This window comes from Hemitrygon akajei, chromosome 5, assembly GCF_048418815.1.
Source record: "Hemitrygon akajei chromosome 5, sHemAka1.3, whole genome shotgun sequence".
In the NCBI taxonomy this organism is placed as follows: domain Eukaryota; kingdom Metazoa; phylum Chordata; class Chondrichthyes; order Myliobatiformes; family Dasyatidae; genus Hemitrygon; species Hemitrygon akajei.
Genome location: NC_133128.1, coordinates 95,329,998 through 95,349,863, shown reverse-complemented (window position 1 = coordinate 95,349,863; position 19,866 = coordinate 95,329,998). Strand labels below are relative to the sequence as shown.

At 43.9% G+C, this 19,866-nt stretch overlaps 1 protein-coding gene across 4 annotated transcripts in view; it reads left to right on the top strand.

The window, feature by feature from the left end:
* LOC140728007 (MAP7 domain-containing protein 2-like) overlaps positions 1-19,866 on the top strand; it is a 222,790-nt gene that overhangs the window by 22,497 nt on the left and 180,427 nt on the right. For 3 of the 4 annotated variants that reach the window (XM_073046092.1, XM_073046093.1, XM_073046096.1), the window contains exons 4-5: positions 9,890-10,004; positions 10,756-10,851. In XM_073046092.1, coding sequence (XP_072902193.1) covers positions 9,890-10,004; positions 10,756-10,851 — 211 coding nt within the window. The remainder of the gene's footprint in view (positions 1-9,889; positions 10,005-10,755; positions 10,852-19,866) is intronic. The other variant, XM_073046095.1, reaches the window with a different exon arrangement.

The following is a 19,866-nucleotide window of genomic DNA, read 5'->3' as shown; positions in this document are numbered from 1 at the left end:
CAATATCGATATCTTTACTCTCCAGATGCTCCAGAGATGACTTTAGGACAATGAGACGACATCCACCTTACTCCTGTTTCAGTGTTGGGCAGATTGCTGTAGGTCAAGGTTGTCTAGGAGAATGGTGTTAATGTGTGCCACGACCAGACACTCGAAGCAGTGGTGGATGTCAGAGCCACTCAGATATACAGATATTGATCCAATAGAAACATTTAGGTAGCAATCGCAATATTGTGCTGAACTGAATATGTCTGGACTCTTGATGGCTTTGTGATTTGATGATTTGTATTCTGTATTTTTTTGCCACTTTCCCCCAATTTGTTCTTTTCTTTGCAAGTTGGGGGGCTGATGTTTTTCTTTAAACTGGTTCCATGGTCTTCTGTTTTGTGACTGTCTGTGGGAAGATGAATCTGCATATATTTTTTGATAATAAATGTACTTTGTATCTTTTTAGGGTGTTAATAACCAGTAAGATCAAAGCATAAAGGCCAATAGCCTCTAAAATTAGTTAAATAATGCCTAGTAGCTAATGCATACTGCAAATCCTTCATTTGTATCCTTATCTTGTCTTGGTATGACGGGTGACCTTGGGTCCGAGGCTTGCACAAACAGGAGCTAAGTTCTCAAAGGCCATGTTCGGATTGGGTGTCTCTACAATATCTGCACAATGACCCTATGATGTCTGCACACTGTCTGCACAATGACTCTACGATGTCTGCACACTGTCTGCAAAATGACCCTACGATGTCTGCACACTGTCTGCACAATGACTCTACGATGTCTGCACACTGTCTGCAAAATGACCCTACGATGTCTGCACACTGTCTGCACAATGACTCTACGATGTCTGCACACTGTCTGCAAAATAACCCTATGATGTCTGCACACTGTCTGCACAATGACTCTACGATGTCTGCACACTGTCTGCACAATGACCCTACGGTGTCTGCACACTGTCTGCACAATGACCCTACGGTGTCTGCACACTGTCTGCACAATGACTCTACGATGTCTGCACACTGTCTGCACAATGACCCTATGATGTCTGCACACTGTCTGCACAATGACTCTACGATGTCTGCACACTGTCTGCACAATGACCCTATGATGTCTGCACACTGTCTGCACAATGACTCTACGATGTCTGCACACTGTCTGCACAATGACCCTACGATGTCTGCACACTGTCTGCACAATGACTCTACGATGTCTGCACACTGTCTGCAAAATGACCCTACGATGTCTGCACACTGTCTGCACAATGACTCTATGATGTCTGCACAATGACTCTACGATGTCTGCACAATGACTCTACGATGTCTGCACACTCTGCAAAATGACCCTACGATGTCTGCACACTGTCTGCACAATGACTCTACGATGTCTGCACAATGACTCTACGATGTCTGCACACTGTCTGCAAAATGACCCTATGATGTCTGCACACTGTCTGCACAATGACTCTACGATGTCTGCACACTGTCTGCAAAATGACCCTACGATGTCTGCACACTGTCTGCACAATGACTCTATGATGTCTGCACAATGACTCTACGATGTCTGCACAATGACTCTACGATGTCTGCACACTCTGCAAAATGACCCTACGATGTCTGCACACTGTCTGCACAATGACCCTACGATGTCTGCACACTGTCTGCACAATGACTCTACGATGTCTGCACACTGTCTGCACAATGACTCTACGATGTCTGCACACTGTCTGCAAATTGACCCTATGATGTCTGCACACTGTCTGCACAATGACCCTACGATGTCTGCACACTGTCTGCACAATGACTCTACGATGTCTGCACACTGTCTGCAAAATGACCCTACGATGTCTGCACACTGTCTGCACAATGACTCTATGATGTCTGCACACTGTCTGCACAATGACTCTATGATGTCTGCACAATGACTCTATGATGTCTGCACAATGACTCTACGATGTCTGCACACTGTCTGCAAAATGACCCTACGATGTCTGCACACTGTCTGCACAATGACTCTACGATGTCTGCACATTGTCTGCACAATGACTCTACGATGTCTGCACACTGTCTGCAAAATGACCCTACGATGTCTGCACACTGTCTGCACAATGACTCTATGATGTCTGCACAATGACTATGATGTCTGCACAATGACTCTGCGATGTCTGCACACTGTCTGCAAAATGACCCTACGATGTCTGCACACTGTCTGCACAATGACTCTACGATGTCTGCACACTGTCTGCACAATGACTCTATGATGTCTGCACACTGTCTGCAAAATGACCCTACGATGTCTGCACACTGTCTGCACAATGACTCTACGATGTCTGCACACTGTCTACAAAATGACCCTACGATGTCTGCACACTGTCTGCACAATGACTCTATGATGTCTGCACAATGACTCTATGATGTCTGCACAATGACTCTACGATGTCTGCACACTGTCTGCACAATGACTCTACGATGTCTGCACACTGTCTGCACAATGACTCTATGATGTCTGCACACTGTCTGCAAAATGACCCTACGATGTCTGCACACTGTCTGCACAATGACTCTACGATGTCTGCACACTGTCTGCACAATGACCCTACGATGTCTGCACACTGTCTGCACAATGACTCTATGATGTCTGCACAATGACTCTATGATGTCTGCACAATGACTCTACGATGTCTGCACACTGTCTGCACAATGACTCTACGATGTCTGCACACTGTCTGCAAAATGACCCTACGATGTCTGCACACTGTCTGCACAATGACCCTACGATGTCTGCACACTGTCTGCACAATGACTCTACGATGTCTGCACACTGTCTGCACAATGACTCTACGATGTCTGCACACTGTCTGCACAATGACCCTATGATGTCTGCACACTGTCTGCACAATGACCCTACGATGTCTGCACACTGTCTGCACAATGACTCTACGATGTCTGCACACTGTCTGCACACTGTCTGCACAATGACCCTACGATGTCTGCACACTGTCTGCACAATGACTCTATGATGTCTGCACAATGACTATGATGTCTGCACAATGACTCTACGATGTCTGCACACTGTCTGCAAAATGACCCTACGATGTCTGCACACTGTCTGCACAATGACCCTACGATGTCTGCACACTGTCTGCACAATGACTCTACGATGTCTGCACACTGTCTGCACAATGACTCTACGATGTCTGCACACTGTCTGCACAATGACCCTACGATGTCTGCACACTGTCTGCACAATGACTCTACGATGTCTGCACACTGTCTGCACACTGTCTGCACAATGACTCTACGATGTCTGCACACTGTCTGCACAATGACCCTACGATGTCTGCACACTGTCTGCACAATGACTCTACGATGTCTGCACACCGTCTGCAAAATGACCCTACGATGTCTGCACACTGTCTGCACAATGACCCTACGATGTCTGCACACTGTCTGCACAATGACTCTACGATGTCTGCACACTGTCTGCACAATGACTCTACGATGTCTGCACACTGTCTGCACAATGACTCTACGATGTCTGCACACTGTCTGCACAATGACCCTACGATGTCTGCACACTGTCTGCACAATGACCCTACGATGTCTGCACACTGTCTGCACAATGACTCTACGATGTCTGCACACTGTCTGCACAATGACTCTACGATGTCTGCACACTGTCTGCACAATGACCCTACGATGTCTGCACACTGTCTGCACAATGACTCTACGATGTCTGCACACTGTCTGCACACTGTCTGCACAATGACTCTACGATGTCTGCACACTGTCTGCACAATGACTCTACGATGTCTGCACACCGTCTGCAAAATGACCCTACGATGTCTGCACACTGTCTGCACAATGACCCTACGATGTCTGCACACTGTCTGCACAATGACTCTACGATGTCTGCACACTGTCTGCACACTGTCTGCACAATGACTCTACGATGTCTGCACACTGTCTGCACAATGACCCTACGATGTCTGCACACTGTCTGCACAATGACCCTACGATGTCTGCACACTGTCTGCACAATGACTCTACGATGTCTGCACACTGCCTACACACTGTCTGCACAATGACTCTACGATGTCTGCACACTGTCTGCACAATGACCATACGGTGTCTGCACACTGTCTGCACAATGACCCTACGATGTCTGCACACTGTCTGCACAATGACTCTACGATGTCTGCACACCGTCTGCAAAATGACCCTACGATGTCTGCACACTGTCTGCACAATGACCCTACGATGTCTGCACACTGTCTGCACAATGACTCTACGATGTCTGCACACTGTCTGCACAATGACTCTACGATGTCTGCACACTGTCTGCACAATGACTCTACGATGTCTGCACACTGTCTGCACAATGACCCTACGATGTCTGCACACTGTCTGCACAATGACCCTACGATGTCTGCACACTGTCTGCACAATGACTCTACGATGTCTGCACACTGTCTGCACAATGACTCTACGATGTCTGCACACTGTCTGCACAATGACCCTACGATGTCTGCACACTGTCTGCACAATGACTCTACGATGTCTGCACACTGTCTGCACACTGTCTGCACAATGACTCTACGATGTCTGCACACTGTCTGCACAATGACTCTACGATGTCTGCACACCGTCTGCAAAATGACCCTACGATGTCTGCACACTGTCTGCACAATGACCCTACGATGTCTGCACACTGTCTGCACAATGACTCTACGATGTCTGCACACTGTCTGCACACTGTCTGCACAATGACTCTACGATGTCTGCACACTGTCTGCACAATGACCCTACGATGTCTGCACACTGTCTGCACAATGACCCTACGATGTCTGCACACTGTCTGCACAATGACTCTACGATGTCTGCACACTGCCTACACACTGTTTGCACAATGACTCTACGATGTCTGCACACTGTCTGCACAATGACCATACGGTGTCTGCACACTGTCTGCACAATGACCCTACGATGTCTGCACACTGTCTGCACAATGACTCTACGATGTCTGCACACTGTCTGCACAATGACTCTACGATGTCTGCACACTGTCTGCACAATGACCCTACGATGTCTGCACACTGTCTGCACAATGACCCTACGATGTCTGCACACTGTCTGCACAATGACCCTACGATGTCTGCACACTGTCTGCACAATGACTCTACGATGTCTGCACACTGTCTGCACAATGACTCTACGATGTCTGCACACTGTCTGCACAATGACCATACGGTGTCTGCACACTGTCTGCACAATGACCATACGATGTCTGCACACTGTCTGCACAATGACTCTACGATGTCTGCACACTGTCTGCAAAATGACCCTACGATGTCTGCACACTGTCTGCACAATGACCCTACGATGTCTGCACAATGACTCTACGGTGTCTGCACACTGTCTGCACAATGACCATACGATGTCTGCACACTGTCTGCACAATGACTCTACGATGTCTGCACACTGTCTGCAAAATGACCCTACGATGTCTGCACACTGTCTGCACAATGACCCTACGATGTCTGCACAATGACTCTACGATGTCTGCACACTGTCTGCACAATGACCCTACGATGTCTGCACAATGACTCTACGATGTCTGCACACTGTCTGCACAATGACCCTACGATGTCTGCACACTGTCTGCACAATGACTCTATGATGTCTGCACACTGTCTGCACAATGACCCTACGATGTCTGCACACTGTCAATGTCAGCAAACCCTTGTCTTGCTGCAACTTTCAGATTGTGGTCAGCAGAGACTTTGTGAACTGAAGGGCCTGTTCCTGTACTGTTCTGCATTTGAAAAATGCAGTTTTAAGGTGCTGGGGAGCTGGTACAGAGATGTCAGGGGTAAGAATCTTACTCAAAGAGTGGTGAGTGCGTGGAATGGGCTGGCAGCAACGGTGGTGGAGGTGGATACGATAGGGTCTTTTAAGAGACTTTTGGATAGGTACATGGAGCTTAGTAAAATAGAGGGCTCTGGGTAAGCCCAGTAATTTCTAAGGTAGGGACATGTTCGGCACAACATTGTGGGCCAAAGGCCCTGTATTGTGCTGTAGGTTTTCTATGTTTCTATGAAGAGATGGAAGACAATGAAGTTAAGTTGTTGCTCTTGGGAGGAGGGAAGAGGAGGAAGACATAGTTTTCCTTGTGGCAAAGCTTGTGTGTTTTACTCAACCCTACAGATAAGAGGCATAGACTGAGTGGATAGCTAAAGACTTCTTCCCATGGCAGGGGTGTAATTTTACGGTGATTGTCCAAGTTGCATGCCATCTTGGACAATGTCTCCCATCCACTCCATAATGTACTGGTTAGGCACAGGAGTACGTTCAGCCAGAGACTCATTCCACCGGGATGCAACACTGAGCGTCATAGGAAGTCATTCCTGCCTGTGGCCATCAAACTTTACAACTCGTCCCTCGGAGTATCAGACACCCTGAGCCAATAGACTGGTCCTGGACTTATTTCCACTTGGAATAATTTACTTATTATTATTTAATTATTTATGGTTTTATATTGCTATATTTCTACACCATTCTTGGTTGGTGCGACTGTAACGAAACCCAATTTCCCTCGGGATCAATAAAGTATGTCACTTCTGTCTGTCTGTCTGTCAAGGAATTTGGGAGGGGGATGTCAGAGATTTGTTTTTTACACAGAGAATGATGAGTTTACAGAGTGCCCTGTCAGTTGTGATGGTAAAGACAAATACATTAAAGACTTTTAAGAAACTCTTAAATAGGCACATGGATGATAGGAAAATGGAGAGCTGTGTAGCAACAAGGGGTTTGATCTTAGATTATTAAAAGATCGGCACAACATTGTGGACTGAAAGGTCTTGTTGCATCCAATTGTTTAATTGTAACTTTCTTTACAGTTTAACAATTAATAGTCAGCTTGTATTCTATATAACTAATTATCTACAAGTAACTGTTTAGTGTGCTTCCTGATGGTTACAGTGTGTTCAGTGTGTCCCCTTGTGGTTATATTGGTACAATTCTCATATTATTCTGGTATGATTCTGGAAGCTTCTCTTGGTATTGCATTATTTGAATAAGAGCTTTCTCATTGGTTAACTCTTAATCAATAAGCTAATTAATAACCACACTCATAGGTCAAATCAAAGGTGTGATGAGTCAGAATCAGGGAGATTGAAAATCTGGCTGAGTGGTGCTAAAACAATCTTTTACTTTTGCATAATTGCAGGTAAGTGTAATTATGAGGAAATCATGGCCGTGCCTTAACTTCCTTAGAAGTTTGCAAAGATTCAGCATGACATCTGAATCTTTGATAAGTTTCTATAGATGTGTGGTGGAGAACATATTGACTGGCTGCATCACAGCTTGATATGGAAGCACCAATGCCCCTGATGGGAAAATCTTACGAAAAGTAGTAGATATGGCGCAGTCCATTATGGGTGAAGCTCTCCCCACCAATCAGTACACCTACATAGAGCATTGATGCAGGAAAGCAGCATCCATCACCAGGGAACCCCACCATCCAGCCATGCTCCCTTCTCACTGCGACCATTACGAAGAAGGTACAGGAGCCTCAGGACTCACACCACCATGTTCAGGAATGGTTATTACGCCTCAACCATTAGGCTCTTAAACCAGAGATGATAACTTCACTTGCCCCATCCTTGAAATATTCCCAAAACCTATGGATTAATTTCAAGGACTCTTCATTATTCTTAATATTTATTGCTTATTTGTTTATTATTATTAATATTTCTTATTTTTTTTCTTTCTCTTTGTACTTGATGGTTTGTTGTCATTTGCACAATGGTTGTTTGCCCTGTTGTTGCAGTCTTTCATTGATTCTGTCATGGTTTTTGGATTTATTGAGTATGCTTGTAAGAAAATAAATTTCAGGGTTGTATGTGGTGATATACATGTTCTTTGATAATAAATTTACTTTGAACTTTGATCTACAAAACTTGAATGGAATTTTCCTTATTCCTGTAGTATAAAAAGAGCTGCACCAGAAAGCAAGTGCCATCTTGGATCTTTTAACTTAGCAGACCTCTTAATTAGATCAAAATAAATTTATTATTAAAGTACATATACATCACTACATATAACCTTGAGATTCATTTTCATGTACTTTATTTCCTATTTTCCTGTGTTTACACTATGATTTAAAGAAATGACTTATTTCTATATACATTAGATGGTTATGTACATTATATATATGTATATAGTTAAATGACAATAAACTTGACTTGTGGGCATAGTCAATAAATCCAGAATGGAGTAATAACCATAATAGAATCAGTGAAAGGTCGCACCAACTTGGGCATTGAACCAGTTTGCAAATGCAAAAATAAAGAAATAATAATAAATAATTAAGCAATAAATATTGAGCACATGATATTAAGAGTCCTTGAAAGTGAGTCCATAGGTTGTGGGAACATTTCAGTGATGGGGCCAGTGACGTTCAGTGAAGTTGGTTCTGTCCAGTTCAATTTTCCTTTGTTCTAATAATGTTTAATGAAGCAATCATCTTTCGTGCCTCTCTTCCTGACTTCTGAAAGAATCTTGGTGTACAACATCAGAATCCAGTCCCATAGCCTGCACTGTTTTGTGGTGTCCTATATACTCTTGAGCATGTGGTGAGGGGTTGTTTTGAACCACCATGGTCAAAGTGAAATGGTGTCCTTCTGGCATCCTCCTGGCTCCTCTTGTGTATCTAACAGTCATGTCCTTTTAAGCGGTAGGTGTGAGAGATTCCACGTCATATGCCTTAATGAATTGCTGCTGGACATTTGGAGCACAATGGAGGTATGGTGTGAGTAGAGTGAATGGATGTTTAGGGTGTGCTGGGGTTGTGTGTGTGTGTTCTGAAATCTGTAGGCTGTTCCAAGAATGAGGCTGCAGATTTTAGTGGGTAGGCGAGGGAGGAAGTTTAGTTGATGTCATTTTGTTGTGTTCTGTTGAGCATTGTGGGCATGTATATTGGCAGTGGAAAATGTAGTAATACTTGCAGGCTGCACCCAGCATTGGCTTAGATCATCTTGGTTGCTAACGCGAACAGGACATTTCACTGTATGTCTTGATGTACATGTGATAAATAAATGAATCTATCTGTTGACCAACGTTCATTTGTGGTCTCCCGTTACCTCTGGTCAGAGAGTCCGTGCACAAACCCGGTCTCAGTATGTGGACTCGCTCTGTGTACGACACACCTTGCACAACACTGGCACATTACCTGTAGTGTCCATGGTCGGATCAAGTCACCTTCAGATCTTCAAGGTGACTGATCTATGATAAGTTTTTCTATAAACTGTATCTGATAAAATGATGAATACATTATACCTTTTGGAAAGTTAATGTTTGCATCAATAGTGGAACATCTATGAGTTTATCTTCATTGGAAAATTAAAAATGCAGCCGGATTGACAGTGCAGTGCAATTGTCTGCTGTAGTTGTGCATAGTCTGCGCAGTTGGCTAGCATTTCTGCTAAGAATTCTAGTCAGCTATTGATCCTTTGCTCTTAAGTTCTCTCCGTGGCTCTGCGGTTAATGCTTGTTGGAGCATTATTCATGGGCAGATGCAGTCAGAATCTCCAATGATGTGCAAACCTATGAGAGCAGGAGCTGCTGATGATGTCAAGTGTGATTTGCATAGCACTTCAGCATCCTCTACCTCTGCCTATATTGACATCGTCGGGTGCTTTACCATGGTATATTTTCTTTTATACTGAATCCTGGCTTTTATCAATTGAATGCATATGATTTTGCATAACGACAGTGAGCTCTGAATTTTTGTTTTAGTTTAACAGAACTGAATAAGAATGTACTTACCGGAAGGGTGCGTGATGAACCCACAGGTGGTGATGGGTGTTGTTTGTTTGTTGTGTGATTGCCAGGAACGTCACGAAGCCATGATGCGCCGCACTTTAGAACGCAGCCAGCAGTTCGAGCATCGGCAGAAGAGGTGGTCCTGGGGAGGAGCAGCGCCCACAGGGACAGGAGCCCAGGACGGTGAGTTAAACTACACCGTCTGCAATGCAGCTTCTAAAATGACATAGGAGAGTGCTGCTTGTGTGTGTGAGAGAGAGAGAGAGAGAGAACGAACAAGAGGGCACTTCACGCCGCTTCTGCTTTCCCTCAATAGAATGCAGCCGCCGGCTTCCGAACCTGATTGATTTCAGCAAGCAGGTCTGTTTCCTCTTGCAGTCCTCCTTCCACGTCCCGTTTATCTCCATGCGGAACTGACTTCTTTGCTCAGTATAATACTCCGCTCGATCGTGCAATCTGCAGCAATAGCTTTTATTTGGTTCTGGATTTCAGATCTTAAAAAATTCAGAGGCAGTTTTTAAAGCAATTCGATTTTGTATGTCCTAAATTCTGTCATCTACAAAGATGGGTTTTCTGAAGCAGTAAAGCACCGACTTATTAAACCACACCAGTTTCGGGCATTTGCTGAACTGAGAGCCCCGGCGCCTGTGAAGCCGGGTTTGTTGGTGCAGTTCCTCTGCAGTGCTTCCCGTACACAAATAGATCGATTTCCCAGGACTGCTTCTCATTCTGTATTGTGCTGAGCCGGCAGGGGTGGGGGACAGTGGGTGAATTATCCGGCCGGAAGAGTTGGCGAGATATGAGATTATAACATACTGAGAGTCTAGGGCCAGGGTCTGAATTTACTCGCCGTGGGCTGTCTGTTGAAGTGTAATTTCCTGTAAGCCATGGATCCGTTCCGCCATTCACTTTATTCCAATTCTGTGTCGTATAGGTGAATCAGAAAATGCCACACCCCTTCCTATAGATCTAGCAGCCAACACCTTTCCTCCAGAGCCCGCGATCTTTGACGCTGCAGCTTCTCGGACTGGTATTTGGGAGATTACTATTTACCTTACTGTCTTTGTGTTAAACATTTCCCACTAACCAATGGCATACCCACCCAGCGCCCCGACGGTTTGCTGTTGTATTGTCAATGCTTACTTTTCTTTCGGGCAATTTGTGTGTGTTTTTGTTTCAGTAATCGATACGCACGGTGATGGACAAGCTACTTTCCCTGCCGCTGGCAAACCTCTGTGTTATCAGACTATTGTGCATGCATGTGCATCGTAGAAACTTTTATCTTAAACAGAAAAAAATCTGGTCCTCTGCTTGTGATGACGTAAAGATATCAGCGGAACCGATGTGAATGTCCTTGCTAGCTGTCTCCTCGTAGCGGCTTCGGCTGTGAACCTTCTCAAGCTAACAGAGTCGCCGGTCCGCAATCCCCTGCCCTCTTTTGCTGCAGAGATCCCCCTGAAAGAGGCGATCGATCACGCTCCTGGTATTCCATGTGGTCTGCGCTCTTGCCCGCTTCCTCAAAATGTCTCACCCAACTGGCTCCACCGCATTCCTCTGTGAGCAGACCACAGGGCATTTTTTAAATGCCCGTTTGGATTTTGATACAGTGTCTGCAATGCGTTTAACAGATTGCACAATGTCTTCTGTTCCGGATAGCCTTTTGTTGGTCGGTTCCCTCTGAACCTAATAACAGGCCGAGTAACGTTGGTGGGGTGGAGCCACAACTCTGTAAATAAAGCACGTGGTAGCACTGCCTGCCACATTGCCCCACCAGGACCGTAGTCTTAGTGTTATAGTGTAAGCCAGGACATGCAGTCCAACTCTTCAATGCTAAGTTATTTACCTTCGCTACAGGACTCATTTCTATAAGATTACCCTTCAGCTTCGTACGTTCCAGGGGGAAAAAAAGCCCCATCCTATCCAGTCCAGTGCCGGTAACATCCTCATGAACCCTCTGTAACCTTCCAGATTAATACAACATCCTTTTCCATAGCTGGGTGGCCAGAACTGTACTCAATACTCAAAGTGGTCTCACCAATGTCTTGTATCGCTGTAACGTGCGGTCCTAATTCTTGTACTCAATGCCCTGACATATTGAAGTAAGCATGCCAAAAGCTGCCTTCAGCGCCGTCCTTCTGTGTCTCCGCTTTCAGGGAACGTTGTAGCTGTACCCCAAAGTGTCTCTGCTCTGATCTGATTTCACCTCAACTCTACATTCCTGCTTTGCTCAAAGACTGCTTTCATGTTATGATGGTGCCCAAGAATTGCGAATCTCTGTGGGAACGAAAATTTTCTTCATTTATTCTCAAGTATTGACCCCTTGTGTTTAAGTTGTGGACCAAGTTAGGGTTTGAGCTTGACTGGTGCCTCACAAACAGAGAACAGTCATCAGCTCAAATTGGCCATGTCATACCAGGGTATCTTTGAGCTTTTCATTGAAGTTCTGTGTGTTCCTTCATTGATGATGAGGATGTGGTGACACAAAACCAAAGGTGATTAATATTTGCAAGTGCTGTTTTCATGCAGTCCTGTTTACTTTTTGACAAGATTTTCTGATACCCATTTAAAAACCTTATTCTCCACATTGCCCCTTGTGTACAAAGTGTAATCTCTGGGCAATGGATGGAGTGTAGATGCAGAGAATAGAATTAAAGTGGGACAAATAGAATTAAAGTGGTTTCAGCTGGTGTTACAGAGTAATGACCTGCCTGAGGCTTCACTGCACCTCAGAAAAACTAGTTCTGTTTTGGGATACATGTCACATGAACTAATCTTTCTAGGAGCATGAAGTTTAGGGGATTGAACACGTTTCACTTTCCTTTGGGACAGAGTAGTTCTAGTCAGCTTTGTAGCTGGCAAGCATCTCCAGACAAAGGTGCTTCCTCTGCACCCAAGTCCTCTGCTGAAGAACACAACTTTTTCTTTTGCACTGAATTAGGATGTAAGGTTGAAGAGCCTTGTTCTCCTTGGTGAGAGAGGTCGGGGGTAACTCACTGTATCTTGCAGGTTGTTTTTCATTGTGCTGGTGCTAGGAGAGTAATGGTTCAATATGGTCCAAGGCAAATTTAAGTTTATTTTCCTGCACAAGTACATGTATGAAATGAAAAACCTGCAGCAATATCACTGGAACATAGCATCATATAAGCAGCTTTTAGAAGAAATGCATAAATTAGATATAAATTATACACAATTTTTACGAGAAAGAACATAATTAGAACAAATAAAGACAGCAGATCCGTTTTAGAGCGAAGTGATTATAGTGTTGTTAATCTGCAGTGATTAGGGATGTGCAGGTTGGTTCAAGAAATGAGTGGTTGAAGGGAAGTAGTTGTGATTGGACCTGCTGGTGTGGGACTTCAGGCTTCTGTCCCTCCTTCCTGATGGTAGCTGTAAGAGGGTGGCATGGCCTGGACGTGGGCTTCCTTGAGAATAGGTGTTGCTTTCATGAGGCAGTGCTTCCTGTAGATACAACTGATGGTGAGAGGAATGTGCCTGTGACATATTGTGCTGAGTCCACAGCAGCTTGCATTCTTATGCATTCAATTGGCTGCTCCAACCAATACTTTAGCATTTTAGTCCCATGTTGCAACTTTGTAAAGAGTTTCAGGGATCTGGAATACTTGTCTTGAAGGGGACCAGAGGCACAAGTTAAATCTCCTACAACACTTCAAACTGGATATGTGAAAAGATATAATTAATGGGACTGTACAGACTTTGGAGAGGAATGGGACTAATATCACAAGCTGTGCATAACAAGATGGGCCAAGTGGACTCTTGTGGGGTATTGCTCCAAGGCTCAAGTTCACAGTTGTCCTAAGTTCATGTGCACAAAGTATAAATTCAATGAAAATCAGCTTTATTACAGTACAGTACAAGAAGGAGACAAACATAAATTAACACAGGTGAACTTGAAATCTACACAACTTACCAAAATAGCCAATAAAATAAACATACCAGCACTAGAGCTAGATTGAAAGAGGTTGTTAGGGTTTTTCAGGATGATTCAAGAACCTGATGTCAGTGGGAACAAAATGGTTGTGTTAAGCCTCGAGACCTTTGCCTTCAGGCTCCTGGACCTCCTGCCGATGGCAGCATTGGGAAGAGGGCATGGCCTAGATGTTGTGGGTCCTTGATAATACATGTTACCTCCCTGAGACGCCATTTCTTGTAGATGTCCTTGAAGGTGGGGAGAACTGTATCTATGATGGAAGAGTCTGATCCACCACACTCTGTATCCTCTTGTGATCCTGTGTATTGGAGTTCCCATACCAGGCTATGATGCAACCAGTCAGAATACTCTCCACTGGATCATAAGGTGTAGGAGCAGAATTAAGCCATTTGGCCCATCAGGTCTGCTCTATCATTTCATCATGGTTGATCCAATTTTCCTCTCAGCCCCAATCTCCTGCCTTCTCCTCATATCCCTTCATGACCTGACCAATCAACAATCAACCTCTGTCTTAAATATACATGAAGATGGGCTTCACAGATTCACCACTCTCTGGCTAAAAAAAATTCTCCTCAGCTCCATTCTAAAAGGACATTGCTGTATTCTGAGGCCATGTCCTCTGGTCTTAAGACTCTCCCACCATGAGAAGCATCCTCTCCATATCCCCTCTATCAAGGTCTTTCACCATTTGATTAGTTTCAATTAGGTTACCCCTCATCCTTCTGAATTCTGGTGAAAACAGGCCCAGAACCATCAAATGCTCATATGACAAGCCATTCAATCCTGAATCATTTCTGTGAAACTCCTTTGAACCCTCTCCAGTTTCAGCACAACCTTTCTTTGATAAGGACCCCAAACTACTCTCAATACTCCAAGTGAGACCTCGCCAGTGCTTTATAAATTCTTAACAATACATCCTTGCTTTTATATTCTAGTTCTCTTGAAGTGAATGCTAACGTTGAATCTGCCTTCCTCACCACAGAGCCAACCTGCAAATTAACCTTTAAAGAATTCTGCACAAGGATTCCCAAATCCCTTTGTGCCTGTTATTTATATTTTCTCTCCATTTAGAAAATAATCAACCCTTTCATTTCTTCTGCCGGTGCATGACTCTACACTTTATGACACTGTATTCCATCTGCCATTTCTTTGCCCATTATTCCATTCTGACTGTCCTTCAGTAGCCTCTCTACTTCCTCAAAGCTATCTGCCACTCTACCTATCTTCATACCATTTGCAACAAAGTCATCAATTCCATCATCCAGATCATTGACATATGACGTAAAAAGAATTGGTTCCAACACAGGCCCCTGTGGAACACCATGAGTCACTGGCAGCCAACCAGAAAAGGCTCTGTTTGCTTCCTGCTAATCAGCTAATGCTTTGTCCATGCCAGAATCTTTCCTGTAATACCATGGGCTCTGGCTTGTTAAGTAGCCTCATTTGTGGCACCTTGTCAAAGGCCTTCTAAAAATCCAATTACACACCATCAACAGATTCTGCTTGTTATTTCTTCAAAGAATTCCAACAGATTTGTCAGTCAAGATTTCCCCTTAAGGAAACCATGCTGACTATGGCCCATTTTACCACGTGCCTCCAAGTACCCCGAGAACTCATCCTTGACAATTGACTCCAACATCTTCCCAACCACTGACATCAGACTGACTGACATCTAAGTACCTTTTTTTCTGCTTCTCTCCCTTCTTGAAGAATGGAATTTTCCAGTCTTCTGGAACAATTCCTGAATTTAGTGATTCTTGAAAGTTCATTAACTAATGCCTCCACAATCTCTCCAGCAACCTCTTTCAGAACCCTGGGGTGTACACCATCTGGTCTAGGTGGCTTATCTACCTCCAGACCTTTCAGTTTCCCAAGAACCTTCTCACTAGTAACACATCTCATGACCCCTGACACTTGGAATGTCCACCATACTGCTAGTGTCTTCCACAGTGAAGACTGATGCAAAATACTTATTCAGTTTGACTGCCATTCCATTGACTCCCATTACTACCTCTCCAGCATTGTTTATCAGCAGTGCGATATCCATTCTTGCCTCTCTTTTACATTTTATGTATCTGAAGATATTTTTATTATTCTCTTTACCATTATTGGCTAGCTTACTTTCGTATTGCATCTTTATCTTCTTAATGAATTTTTAGTTGCATTCTGTTGGTTTTTAAAAGCTTCCCAATCCTCTAACTTGCTGTAATTTTTGCTTTATTATATTCCCACTCTTTGGCTTTTATGTTGGCTCTGACATCCCCTGTCAGCCAAGGTTGTGTCATCCTGCCTTTAGAAGACTTCTTCCTCTTTGGGATGTATATATCCTGAGCCTTCCAAATTGCTTTCAGAAATTCCAGCCATTGCTGCTCTACCATCATCCCTGCCAGTGTTCTTTTCCGAGCAGTTCTGGCCAACTCCTGTCTCATGCTCCTGTAATTCCTTTTACTCCACTGTAATACTGATACATCTGACTTTAGCTTCTCCTTCTCAAACTTCAGCGTGAATTTGATTATATTATGATCACTTGTCCCTAAGGGTTCCTTTACCTTAAACTCTTTAATCAATTCTGGTTCATTGTTCAACACCCAATCCAGAATAGCTTATTGCCTAGTGGGTTCAACTACGGGGTGCTCTAAAAAGATGAAGGGTCTTGCCATAGATGTTGACTGAACTGCTGAGGTCCTGCAGCATTTTATGAATATTACTCTGGATTTCCAGCATCTGCAAAATCTATTATGATTTTGCTATATTAGTATGATAGCTTGAATCACACTTGTCTGGAGTTGCCAGCCAGAGTCAGGTTGAAGCGAGGCACTGAGGTCAATGAGGAAGCAGCAAGGTTGTTCCTCAGTCAGAGGCAGGTGTCAAAGAAATGGTAATAATGAGGGAATACATTAACTACTCCGCTGCTTTCCCTGCTAAACAAATAGCAATTTCTTGAAGTTAACTTTCGTATGGTCTGATGCTGATAAACAGATGAGACTTGCTGCTTAAAAGCAACAGTAGGGTAGATCTTGCCCTCAAATCAAGACTGGTCAGGGAGTCTTTTTAAATTAAAGCATCCATGAGTTTCCCATTTGTTACTGTTTCCTCTCAGGGGAAGGTTTGGTTGATCTTGGAGTGGGTGAGAAGGTTGGCACAACATTGTGTGCCAAAGGCGCTGTACTGATCCATGCTCTGTGTTCATGATGGCAGTTGTCTACTTCCATGTTTACATGTTTCATCCCCGTGCCATTAATTGGCAGTTTCAGAAGCTTCTCAAATATCGCTGAGAGACGGCAGGCTGTGATGGCGATTTCAGTGACAATGTTTGTCAAGTACTGGAATTAAGGGCCTCATTATGAGGCAACCAACCTTTTTTTGGGAAGTGGTGAACATATACTCAGCCTGGGGGAACCAAACCCATCTGCAGTGAGATAACCAATGCAATTAAAGTTGTATCTCATGCCAAGGATCCAATTCTTGTCGTTCTCTTAATAGCATTGGGAATCATTAGTGACCAGTTATGACGAAGGGATATCCAGTACTCTTCTGGCCAGAAACGGGGTGTCTAGGTGGCAGCCTCTCACGTTCGCCACCCGCCAAGCATACCCCCTACCTCACTGGTGGGATCTGGAGTATGTTTGGGTGATTGGGGATTAAATGCTGCTGCCTATATGATAGCCTGTCCCAACATATCAGCCGGGGAAGCAGAGGTAATTGGAGCAAAGGGTGGGACATCATCAGTAAGGGGGAGAGCAGGTCACAGTGCTGAATGGGAGTGGCTCAGGGTGTGTCCCAGGAATCATCCAGGATTTCCACCTGCACCATGTCAAAGCTATGTGGGTTGGTAGGTTAGTTACTCCAATCCCTCTTGGTGTAGGTTATCGGCACAGGCATGTGCAAGGGAAGGCTATGGCTGTGAGCAAATCAGGACCTAGATCATTTACAGATAGAGGTGCAGAATTGGCTAACGGAGTCTCACCTGGCCAATTTTAAAAGTTGGCACCTTGGGAGATCAAATGTAAAGAGTCAATGGACTGTTGCAAAGATCCTTAACAGTGTTAATGTATAAAGGAAACTTTGGGGCCAAGGTTTTAGCTTCCTGAAAATGACAGCACAGATCAATAGGTTGGTAAAGCAGGTCAGACCCAAACCAATTTGAGTGTCCCAGAAATGTGGTGATAATTGTTCAGGCACACAAAGTAACTCAAACCTAATTTATCATCATAAAATAGAAAACATAAATATATCACACTAAATATTATATAGTAAATTGCAAAGATTTCAGGGCTCGTGATTTGTAGCCTCCATTTGATTGTTGCTGCCGTCGAGGGAGTTGATTGTCACTGTTGTTGGGAGACTCGTGAAATCACCCTAAGTCCATCTATCAGTCTAGGTGTAGTCCCAAGAACTGAGCAAAAGGTGCCTCAATAAAAAGGGATTCAATCCACAAGCAGAGCAAGACACACAGAGACAGACAAACTCTTTGATCCATTTTTGTTATGCCACTGTGCCTGAGCCAGAAAGAATCCAGCTGCTATTAGCAAACATTTAACAAACCTACAGAGTTTAACTTGTACAGACACCTTACATGCTGCAGGCTCACAAAGAGTTAAAGTGTCACTTGGAATTGTTCAGGCTTTCATCTAATATTTTTACAAAGTTTAATACATCACAACACAAGTGCATGGCATACTTATTAGTCAAGGCATGGAGTTCGAGTCAAGAAGTTATGCTGCAGCTTTATAAAGTTCTAGTTAGTCCACATCTGGAGTATTCTGGTTGACCAGAATTGAATGGAATACTCCATATAGGAAGGATGTAGGTGTGCAAAAGATGTTTAGGGTGCTGCCTGAATTAGATGGTATGAGTTATGAAGGGCAGTTAGACAAACTTGGGTTCTTTCCTCAGAATTGCAAAGGCTGAGGAGAGACCCTATAGAAGTTTATAAGATTATGGAAGGTACAGGTAAGTAGACAGTCAGTATCTTTCTCTCAGGGTTAAAATATCTCATATTAGAGGGCATGCACTGAAGATGGGGTTGGGGTACATTTAAAGGAGATGTACAGAGCAGGTTTATGATGCAGAGTAGAGGGTGAGGGTGACTAAAATATGTTGCTCAGAGTGGGAATGGAGGTAGAAACAATAGATGCATTTTAATAAGGACATGAACTACAAAGAATGGAGGGATATGGACTTGTATAGGCAGAAGCGACTAGTTTAGTTAAGCTTTTAATTAGTTTGTACAACATCTTGGGCTGAAGGGCTTGTTCCTATGTTCTGTAGAGAATGGGCTTGTTGGAATTCTTCCAGGAGCCTCTGCCATGTCATTATCAATATAGGTAGTCTTGAGCAATGGCACCTTGCCTTCCGTCTGAGTAAACTGCAACCCTCAAGGCTCAAGTTGAGTTTACCAGTCTCAGATTACTCACCACTTTAGTTTGTATAAGAACTGACCAGTTCTGATGTGGGGCCATTCACCTGTAACATTAACTGTTTCTCTGTCTGATCTGTTGTGTATTTTCAGCTCCCAACCTCAGCATGTTGTCTCCTTTCCTTTCCCTTTCTAACTGCACACACCCATGCTGTCATTGATGGCTCTATTGTTGGTTTGCTCTTTTACAACATTGGTACATTGGTTTAGTATGCATAATACAAATTCTGTTGATTCATGTACTGTAATCCATGCTTTCCCATTGTCTGTGGTCTGCTTTTCTGCTGTAGCCTCATTGGACCCAATATTATCATCCACTTGCTGAGAGAGGCCTCATTTGGAGTAATGTGGATGTTACCTTGTTAATCGTATACTTGAAAAAAATGAAAATTATTATTCAATCAAAACACACGGATCAAAGGATTTGCATTTTAATAGTAAGAAAGTAATACTTTCCAGCAACGCACACAAAATGCTGGAGGAACTCAGCAGGCCAGGCAGCATCCATGGAAAAGAGTACAGTCTATGTTTCGGGCCGAGATCTTTCAGCAGGACTGGAAAGGAAGATGAGAAGTCAGAGCAAGAAGGTGGGGAGAGGGGAGGAAAAAGTTCAGTGTGGTAGGAGGTACGTGAAACCAGGAGTTGGGGATGGGTGAAGTAGTGCTGGAAAGCTGATA